This window comes from Hippocampus comes, unplaced genomic scaffold, assembly GCF_001891065.2.
Source record: "Hippocampus comes isolate QL1 unplaced genomic scaffold, H_comes_QL1_v1.1 scaffold92, whole genome shotgun sequence".
Taxonomy (NCBI): domain Eukaryota; kingdom Metazoa; phylum Chordata; class Actinopteri; order Syngnathiformes; family Syngnathidae; genus Hippocampus; species Hippocampus comes.
In genome coordinates this window covers 2,215,342-2,225,551 of record NW_017805379.1, presented here as the reverse complement: position 1 = coordinate 2,225,551, position 10,210 = coordinate 2,215,342, and the positions used below count along the sequence as shown (strand labels likewise).

General features: G+C 41.7%; 2 protein-coding genes across 2 annotated transcripts; one reads left to right on the top strand and one right to left on the bottom strand.

The window, feature by feature from the left end:
* Positions 1-1,878: 1,878 nt before the first annotated feature.
* Positions 1,879-5,461, bottom strand: ttc9 (tetratricopeptide repeat domain 9). Its single transcript, XM_019872290.1, has 3 exons — positions 4,272-5,461; positions 3,132-3,314; positions 1,879-2,454 (listed from the first exon to the last, which is right to left on the bottom strand). Exons 1-3 carry the CDS (start codon positions 4,810-4,812, stop codon positions 2,372-2,374), a joined length of 807 nt encoding a protein of 268 aa, XP_019727849.1. The 5' UTR covers positions 4,813-5,461; the 3' UTR covers positions 1,879-2,371.
* Positions 5,462-6,600: 1,139 nt separating this feature from the next.
* med6 (mediator complex subunit 6) lies at positions 6,601-9,782 on the top strand. Its single transcript, XM_019872292.1, has 8 exons — positions 6,601-6,687; positions 7,167-7,326; positions 7,628-7,719; positions 7,879-7,961; positions 8,406-8,514; positions 8,593-8,708; positions 8,952-8,979; positions 9,065-9,782. The coding sequence occupies exons 1-8, from the start codon at positions 6,666-6,668 to the stop codon at positions 9,217-9,219; spliced, it is 765 nt and encodes a 254-aa protein (XP_019727851.1). The 5' UTR covers positions 6,601-6,665; the 3' UTR covers positions 9,220-9,782.
* Positions 9,783-10,210: the final 428 nt, after the last annotated feature.

Sequence of the window (10,210 nt, the reverse complement as noted above, 5' to 3'; positions counted from 1 at the left end):
AGAATGTGCAAATTCTTTGTTTTTTAAAATAGTATTTAACAGAAAGAAAGAAAAAAAAGGGGGGGTTACACAATAAGCACTACCGTCACCCCCCAAAAAAAAAGAAAAAAAGCACCATGAATGTACACGTATTAGATTGACTTGTTGCTTGTTGGCTTTCATTCTTTTAGTCGATTGACAATTGACGAATGCACCATTTACACTAAAGCAGCAGCAGCAGTTTGTTTCCGATCCAAAATTAGAGGGAACGTCCGATACGTAGCGGTATATTAAAATGTATTCTGCGTCGTGTATCATCCACGGAGATCATGTGAGGAGCGTTTAAATGCATGTCGGTTCATCACTGATTGCATTTGCCTTCATTTGTGACCCGATTCACTGCAGCCGAAGCAGTACGAATGCATTCATGATTTTAAACCCTTCTATTCATTATTTTGCTCTCAGGTATTTATTTTGTGTTATTTGTTTGTTTATTTATTCACTCATTAATTATATACTCATTGCAATACCTCAAAGGGAGAATGACTGTGTTCTTTACCAAAAGATTTATTTATTTAAAAAAAAAATTTTTAAAAACAGTCGACCACTGTGCCGCCCTTTAAAACAATCAAAGAAATTCAAATTAAAAATAATTTTTTAACTGTTTTTTAATGGAGGCTTCACCCAAAAAATCCAATGTTTTAAATTTAATAATAATATAGTTACTCCAATCATAATTGAAAAAATATGAAATATTAAAATCTGGACTTTACGATTATAATTAAAAAAATATTTGTGTTTTACAATACATGCAATTTAAAATCAACTTTTTTTTTTTTGCAAGGAAAAAACTGTTAGTGTCTCATGCTCCATTTTTGCTGTTGTCTTCATTTCACCCAGTTTGCCGATTACTATTCATTACTTTTTTTTTTTTTTTTACTTGAATCCCTCCTACAAAGTCGCACGTAACGCAAAGTCAACATGAGATCCCCTTGCTGCTATGTGACTCACTACGTCCTTGTGTGTGTGTGTGTGTGTGTGTGTGTGTGTGTGTGTGTGTGTGTGTGCGTGCGCGCGCGCCAAGTGAGCTGATGTACGCTCGGTTCCGTCTGAATGCTGGATGTCAAAAGAAGCGAAACAAAGGTGCCAAGAGAAAGTGGAGTGTGACACCATTAAAACAGAGTTCAACTCATTTCACTATTGTTGTCTCCTTTCTCTTATTTTTCACTCAGGAAAAAAAAATGAACAACCCAATTTTTTAGACAAAACAACCAAACCGACCCATGTTGTGGGTCGGTCCTATTTCTGACCCAAATTGGGTTATTTTTTACACTAGTTTTTAGGGGTTTACACAAAAAAAAAAAAACAGTTGGGTCAAAAATAACCCAACTTGGGTTAAAAAGGGACTGATGGTATTTTGGGTTATTCGTTGAGCGCAAAAATTTGGGTCCAATGAATAACCCACCAAAAAAAACAACTCAACTGTGATGACCTCTTCTACTACTACTGTTACTTCTCTCCTTCTACTGGCTATTCTGTCAACACCGTTACTTCAATTTTGAATTTGCTTTCCTTTAAGCGGTTGTGCTTTTTAAAAATCATCAACGTGGCTTGTTTCGTCGACAAATGACAAAGTACAGCAGCCGTCTTTGGTTGAGGTGTTTTATTATTTACACGTTTGCTCTCGTCGGCATTTTTATGCACTTCAAAGTATAAATAATCATAATTACAAAATCAGTGTTGAGATGATCCACTCGCACCGTTGAGGCATCTTCACAATACAAACGAGCACTACATATACATACGATATATCCAGTGGGTACTTGTACTTTATACCGTGATGTGATCCAAGTGCTTTGTTTTGGGTGTGCAACACCAACAATTTTTTATTATTATTCTTTTTTTTTTTTTTTTTTATGTACACTTGTTTGTGATATGTATATTTTCAATTCCTGGTGGAAATGGTGTGCTTTTTCCGCCTTTACAAACTCCATGCATTTTCCTTGAAAGCACAAGACGAAAAAGTAAGAATAGTTTGTGGTTGCATGGTACTCGACTCCATTTGGAGATGACTTGTTCGTTGGAGGGCAGCTGGAATGCGCAAAAAAAAAAAAAAAAACCTTTACAAACTTTTTTGCATTTTTGTTGTTTCTGTGTATCCTCCTCAGCCTGTTTGGATTGGCAGTGATTGAAAAGAAAAAAAAATAGACAAAAAAATCATCTGTACACTTAAATGTTTGAAAAGTGCACAGGCTGTGTTTGAAGTCCCATCGGAACATTCCTTACTGCTATACAATGACAAGTCCGGGCGGCACACAAGTGAGGGGCGGGACAAGAAGTGGCGAGGAGTTGGAAAAGTCATCCGTGCTCGTCGTCGTCTTCTTTTTTTTCTTTATGTGGCGTCCTTTTTTTCCCTCTGAGCGCTGCGGCGGATCTTCATTTCCGTCAGCTGGATGTAGCGGATGACGTTAGTGTCTGCAATGCAAGTGCACAAAGGAGGCTCCTTCATTTCAATTTTTTTTAAGTTGTCTATTTTTTTTTTGGGGGGGGTACTTAAATGTATTGTTTTATGTTCATTTTATTTATTTATTTATTTATTATTATCTTGTTTGGATTTTTTCAGATGTAAATTACCCTTTGACCTCTTGTAACCCCTTTTTAATACATGGATTAAAGTTCATATATTTTTTTCAGTTTTATTTTGGTTGTTCTGTATTTTATTTTTTATATTTTTGAATTTTTTTAAGTTTTCCATTGTGTATTCGATTTTTCAATTATTTGTTATCGATATTGTTATTATTTGTACCCTAATTTTTCACTTTTCTTCTCTTAATATTTTGTTTTGTTTTCATACTTTTGTATTTTAATTTCAGAAGTTTTTTATTATTTTTTCTCGTATTCTATTGATTCAAAGATTGTTATTTTTACGCAAATATTTTTTTTTCATTTGGTTTGTTTATTTATTAATACTGTTTCTTTTAAATATGCTTGAATGTTTGTTTAATGATTACATTTCATCTTTGGGGTTAATCTTTTATTGTATTATTATTTCTAATATATATAAAATATAAATCCCCCCCCCCCCAAGTAATTTGTATTGCGGATCAGTAAAAGCTATTCCCATGGTGTTCGCTTCAGTGCGTGCTGGTCACCTGAAGGCTCCTGCTTGTGCGACTCCTTCAGGTAGTAGAGGGCCTTCTGGAAGTCCCCCAGGTGGTAGTAGGCCACGCCCGAGCGGTACAGGGCCTTAAAGTTTTTCCCCTCCTTATGCAGCACCTTCAGACAGTACTCTTTCACACGCTCGTAGTTGACCAGCTCCATCTGGAGAAGGCAGGCTGGGTGTTGTGGAGAAGGAAAGTCAGTGACCACCGTGACTCATTGCGCTTAAGAACCGTTCAGGATTCGTTGGACTATTCCCCCGCTGTGGGAAAAGCACCGTGTAACGCAGTGGATTTAGTGTGTCGAAGCTGTGTCGCTTTGCGTGGCTTCTCTTGTCCCAAAACAAAATTACTTTTGTACAGAATTGTCTTTGATGTTGATTGAAGTATGACGGGTTCATGCAAGACTAAATTGCAATTTTTGCAAAAACACGCAATGCAATGGGTTGGTGGAAGACTGTCTTTGATGTTTCTAAAAATATCATAGGTCTAAATTTAAAAACAAAACATCAAAGACGTGATGTTTCCAAAAATACTATGTAGAGTTTCGGAATTGGCTTCAGTGTCTGCAATAAGACGAGGTTCATGTGTAACTAAAAGGCATCCAGGCTTCTTCTGTCGCGCTTATCCTCACTCGAGTCGTGGCTGTGCTGGAGCTTACCCCAGCTGACTTTGGCGTAGACCTTGGACGGACGGGTCACTCTTATTATTAGACGATTGTTTGTGTTTTGTGTTGGAGTTAATTCACTGCACTTCGTATCAGCTGTGTGTGTGTTTTCCTTAAGTGCTCTGTAAAATTAAGTTTGAGCAAAGCGTGGTGTAGTGCAGAGTATTTGATATACTGTACTCAGCTGTATTTATAGAGCTCTTTAAAACAACCTCTACTGGATACAGAGTGCTGTACATGGAGCAAAATATTTCATCCAACACGTGTAGTTTACTGTAGTGCAATAACGCAATGTAATTTAGGATAATATCGTGTAGTATAAGATCATGTAAGGGTGTAGTGTTAGCGTAGAGTAGTGCCTAGGGATGAACATAATTTGTTTGAAGCGTGATGTAATTTTGTGCAGCGTCGTATTTTCGTGTATATTCGCGCGCAGTTGAATTCAGTGTAACTGTCGTGCTGTGTACCGGCTAGGCTGTTGTAGCACTCGAGCTCGGCGTTCTCCATGGCCCCCTTCTGCTCCTCGGTAAGCGGACTGGACTTGCCGATGGCGGCCAGCAACGATTTGGAGCCTCCGCCGTCCGGGTCGCCGAACACCCGGCACAACCCCTTCATCTCCAGCAGCGCGCGGTGGTATTTGCCGATGGCCTCGCGGTACTTCTTGTCCTTGTAGCATTGCGTGCCCTGGCACTTGAAGTCCAGCGCCCGCCTCACGGCGTCGGCGGGCTCGCTGTGCGACGGCTGCTTGAGCATGGTGGTGCCGCCGGAGGTTCCTCCGTGGTGGTGGTTGTGATGGTGGTGGTGGTGATGGTGCCGCTGGTGGGGGCGGGCATCTCTGCTTCGACCGCCGCCGCCGCCGCCGCCGCCGCCGGGAGGAGGCTGCGCGCCCGGCTGGAGCCTCGGGGGCCCGCCGCCGTTGTCAGCCGAGAGGCCGCCTCTGCTCGCCTCCACCCGGGGGCCGCCGACGACGTCGTGGCCGCCGCCTTGGATCAAGCTCATTTTCGACATGGTTCTTAAAAATCGTCCTTCCTCCCTCGACTTTTCACTGCATCCTCAGCCTTCCTCTGTTCCTCCTCCTCCTCCTCCTCCTCCTCCTCGTCGGTGCAGCAGATTGCGCGTCCGTCTTCTGGCGCAAAGCAAAGCTGCTGGATGATGCGCACGGTCGGTGCGCGCGCGCGTGCGTCAGTGCGCGTCCCTGTGATGCTCGACTAGCCCATTGGTTTATAAATAAGAAGCCAAGGGATCCCAAGTTGATCCTTCGCCAGTCAGAGCATATGTTACGCGTGCCATATATGTTAGTCCCCCCCCCCCCGCCCCCCCCAAAAAAAGCCATCATCTATGAGAGTGTAATGTAAACAATAAGTGACGCGCTCTATCTCAAAGTTGTTAAATGTATAATGTGTGTATCCCTCCTGGGTTTTTTTTTTTTTTGTTGTTGTTTTGCATGCTCGCATGAGAGGATAATTCGTTAACCGCTGTTTTCATGAGGAAATTACCTTGACCGGAGCAAACAATGATCCGCCTTCAGGTTGTTTTTAATCTTGCGTGCTGAAGCAGATAAACATCTCCTCGTGGCTTGTCAGATCTTGCCCAAGCTGCCACAGTCGTCATGCAATCGAACAGACTCGAGACCAGAAGAGCCATGAATCCCTCGACAGCCTATGATGTCATTGTTTCTGCAGCATGATGTCATTGTTTGTGTGTGGTGGGGTTCGAATATGCACGTGTTAACTGTATTGCCAGGGGAAAGATGTTCAAATGCCCCTTGATATCTATTTGTTGATCTTGGGGTGGGGTGGTTGTGGCTACACTACCAGCCCCCAGCATCACCACTATTTTTACAAACGACTTCCTCCCACGTTGTTCGTTACAGGTAACCCAGGAAATTGTCTAAGGCCCTGAGCGGAGAAGTGGCAGTAAAACAGGCCAAAATCTAGGTATTATGACATTAAGCAATTTACACACAAGCCGCTCCGTGGTTCTTCTCGTTGGGGTCTAGAACCACCCCTGCTTCAAACATCTAATGTCGGGGTTATTGTAAAATGGGGATCGGGGACATCACACCAAAATCTGGGGTATCAAAATGAATCATGGTACTGCGTGTCGGGGTGCATTTATCTCAGGCCCCTTCCCCCGATGTGTGCACATGCTTGGGACACTCTGGCATTTTTTATTAGCTGTGGGGTCGTGACCCACTGAACTCAACTGTGCTGCTGTGTCCCACACTGGCAGTGCTGGTGAGCTCAGCTGTGTTTTGGGTGTGTCACTCAAATACCACAGTCCCTCCTGACCACATTATAAGGCCTGGGAGGGCTGTTAAGTGTGATTACATATAGAGCCGGTGGTTATATAAAGCCTCTTTTAATGTCTCCGGATGATACTGTGGCTTTAAATTGTTGGATGTTGTCAGGCAAATATAATTTGTGAGGTGGAGGAATACTGTTTGAGTTTAGTTCTATAATTCTAGGATACAATGTGGCTATTGTTAGCAGTACAGTCAGGGTTCGTGATGGATTTTACTACCCTTTCATCTTGTTCAGGGCGCAAAGCAGTCACGTTAAATCAAATAAGCGACTACGTGACATTTACTTGTTTGAATTTGACTCAAATTTACGCCCCTTTTTGTTGTTGTTGTTACTTGATAATAATCTTGAACCCGTTCTTTTTTCCCTTCTTTCTTGAATAATGCATTTACAAACACACAATTATTGCATTGCAAAGGGTACAAACATGAATATAATATGAGAAACTAAACAACACGCGCACACTCAAATCGAGACTCAGTTCCCCACGCCTGTATACCGTCATCAAATAGCGACAATGCTACTGACGCCATCTTTGTGCGTCCGTTTATTTACGTCATGGCGTCGGTGGATTTCAGAGGTAGTGGAAAGCTGTTACATTATTATTTAAATTGAATACACACGCGTGTGTTTTGGAGACTAGAAGATGAGCGAATGACTTAAATCTCGGTTTCAAAAATATCATTAAGAAAGGGTATTATTGTTCTTCGTTTGTTGTTTTTTAGATTTTAGTGTTACCGATTAGCATTAGCAGCGCTTTTATTTTCATGGCTGGAATTCGAAGACAAGTTTTTTTTTCTAACCAGCCGCTCTGACTCAAGCCTGCTATTTATGCTCTTTAATAATATCGACGCTGAACGTAGTCATCAATGGGGCATTCTTTTATTGGCGTGTTTTATATATGCGCCTGTGTAGAGGGCAGCCGGATAACCTGTTTTACATTTTATTTCCAAAGTCACTTTCCAATGGTCTTGCCAATTGTATTGTAGCAAGTCATGATATGACACTTAATGATGGGTGGATTGCATCTTACTAAATGTATTTTGGTTGACATTGCAGACAACCTGCTGGGCATATCCTGGGTGGACAGCGGCTTGGTGCCCATCCTCAACCCTGGAAATGTACTCGATTACTTCTCGGAGAGGAGTAACCCCTTCTATGACCGCACTTGTAATAACGAAGTGGTGAAAATGCAGCGGCTCAGCCTGGACCATCTCAAGTATGTAATTGTACAATTTTCGGTGACCGAAATCTTCTCGGTCAATACTAACGTAGAGTAAGATGCAAAATGCCATAGATGGGCTAACGGAAAGTAGAATGGATGTTACAGTATTTGTAAACCTTTGATCTTGGCACACATGTGAACAGAGCATTTCACGGATACGACACTGAAGGTGCGCAACCCTAATCTTGAACTGTAAGAACCCATAAAAACACAAGTAGTGTGGGTTGACTGCGGTTTGTCCTTGAGGAAAATGTGCAAGTTGGTGATGGTTGACTCCACTTTCCTTGCTTTGCAGTCAGATGGTGGGGGTGGAGTACATTCTTCTCCATGCGCAAGAGCCCATTCTCTACATCATCCGTAAGCAACAGAGACAGTCACCCACGCAAGGTGAACACCATCTAAAGACCATAGTTTATTTATTTTGTCGTTGTTGTTTTTCTAATGCTGCAACACTTGAATTTTTACTCTCAGATTGTTTATCTTATGTCTTCTCTTTAACGATGACACTCGACCGCCATCTTCTCGTGTCGTTTTTCCACCAACCAGTGATTCCCTTGGCTGACTACTACATCATCATCGGAGTAGTCTATCAAGCCCCGGACCTCAGCACTGTCATCAGCTCCAGAGCGGTGAGAACCAGTCCACTGAATCCCCTCCAATTTTGGCGAGGATAAGGCCCAAGCCCCGTCCCGAATAGCGTCTATCCACTCGTAATTCGCACCCACCCAATGAAAATTAGCATTACTTGTGCCTAATTGAAACTCCTCAACTCACTTCAACACCATTACTTGACAGTAAGATGCCACAAGATAAAAGCAAATTACTCTTATTGTCTAAATTAAACTTCTCAACTCACATCGACATCGTTCCTTGACTCCAAGATGCCACGGGATGGAGGCGAAGCCCGATTATTGTCGAAATGAAAGTCTTGAAATCAATTCAACACGGTTCCTTGACAGAAGGATGCCACAAAATGGAGGCAAATTGCTATTATTGTCAAAGTTAAACTTCTCAACTCACGTCAGCATAGTTCCTTGTCTCTTATGTATTTATTTGTTTATTAACCATTTCAGCTTTCTGCGGTTCACGGTATCCAGTCTGCGTTTGACGAAGCCATGTCCTACTGCCGCTACCATCCTTCCAAAGGATACTGGTGGCACTTTAAAGACCAGGAAGAGAGAGGTGAAGCATTTTTGATCAGACGAAATTCACTAAATATGTCACAAGAACACTCTCGAGGAAGAAATGATGTTTTGACAGAAAAAAACAAACCAAAATCCAAGAAGAAGGAGGAGCCGGGTTCACTGTTTCAGAGACATCGCGTGGACACGCTGCTTTTGGACCTCAGGTCAAAGTTCCCGCCAACCTTCTACCAGGTACTTTTGACACCCAATGTTGGGCAGTATAAAAGGCCAAACTTGAAGCAAGCACTTGGCTTCTTTTTGAAGCTTGTTGACGATCTGCCAAACTGCCCCTTGTTGTGAAATTCGCTGGCACCATCGAGTGCTTGTAACTCAAATTTTTGCTCTCAGCTCAAGACACGTAATCGGCAGAGTATCTCAAAGAAGTCGAGGTACCACTGTGTTTATCTTTATTTTTTTTTCTATCTGCAATTTCAGCCAAAGCCTGGAGAGAAGCCCATTCCTGGTAGGATCTCGAAACTTAATATATCGAACTTTGTTGTCTTGAGATTTTGAATGATGAGTAACATGTTTTGAAATGCGTGTCACAGTTGAGGTTAAAAAAGAGCCCGAACCTCCCACGGAAACCGTCAAACAAGAGGAAAGGGAGCCAGCGGCCAAATCCTCCTCTGCCGCCGCTACTACCGCCACCGCCGCCGCGCCGACCAACAAGCCGCCTCCTGAAAAGCGAGCGCGTCTCCAGTGACCCCCATTACACCAACAGGAAACCCAATTAGGACTTTGTCTCCGCCACTCGGCCTCTGTGTGGTCAGGATGAGGAAGTAGTTCTCCTGTCGGCCCGGATGCCTCCCACACAGCATTATTGAATAATGATATCAATATGAACCCTGGTGGGGATGGGCCAGCGGATGTTTGATGATCTGTTTGATGACGTCAGCATTTTCCATCCAGGATTACTTTGATTTCCGCTCGTCTTTTTTACACATGCAGGAATGATGATGTATCCTTGGCTAGTGTGGGAACCCAAGATTCCTCGCCCGGCTCATTTCATACACTGCTTGTTGTCAGTTTTTTGTGTACTAAAATGTATTATGTTTTTTTTTCCTTGTGTGACAGCAATACGTTTTCGTAATTATGTTATTATATCCTCCATATGTGTTTATTCTTGACAACATTGGACTCACTGCTCTGTCTTGTCATCTCTTTCAATTTTCAAAAATCACAAATTCAGGAAGAAATGCTTTTGTTATGATTGTTACACTTGATTCATGTGTAATGTGGATGCTGAGTTAAATATCGTGATATGGATTCAGTGTTACGTGCTAACACGACCACCCTGTTGAAATGAGCAAAATTAGCTTTTCCAAAAAATTGACAATACAGAAGAAAAAGAAACAGAAAAATGTTCAGACAAAATTATTGGAAACTAATATAAATTTAAAAAAAAAATCAAAAATGTCACTTGACCAAGAGAAAAAATAAACAGATCAAATTAAATGCATACATTACAAATTTTAGCAATGATTTCAAGGTTTGGTGCTAAGAAAAAAATCGCTAACATCCACACACAATGTTAAATAAGGAAAAAAAATACATATAAAGCATAATTATACATAGAGGGAACTAAAAAATATAATCTTGGACAAAAATACACAAAGACAAGAAAAACTACAGAACTGGTTCAGACAAAATTCATGAGCTTTATTGCTTTAGCTCTTTATATCTGTAGAACACTT

Coding starts and splice junctions, on each gene's coding strand:
- med6 (XM_019872292.1), top strand. CDS start 6,666: ATGGCGTCGGTGGATTTCAGAG. Junction 6,688..7,166: donor GGCGTCGGTGGATTTCAGAG/GTAGTGGAAAGC, acceptor TTGACATTGCAG/ACAACCTGCTGGGCATATCC. Junction 8,709..8,951: donor TCCCGCCAACCTTCTACCAG/GTACTTTTGACA, acceptor CTGCAATTTCAG/CCAAAGCCTGGAGAGAAGCC.
- ttc9 (XM_019872290.1), bottom strand. CDS start 4,812: ATGTCGAAAATGAGCTTGATCCAAGGCGGCGGCCACGACGTCGTCGGC. Junction 3,315..4,271: donor GTGCTACAACAGCCTAGCCG/GTACACAGCACG, acceptor CACAACACCCAG/CCTGCCTTCTCCAGATGGAG. Junction 2,455..3,131: donor GCACAAGCAGGAGCCTTCAG/GTGACCAGCACG, acceptor CTTGCATTGCAG/ACACTAACGTCATCCGCTAC.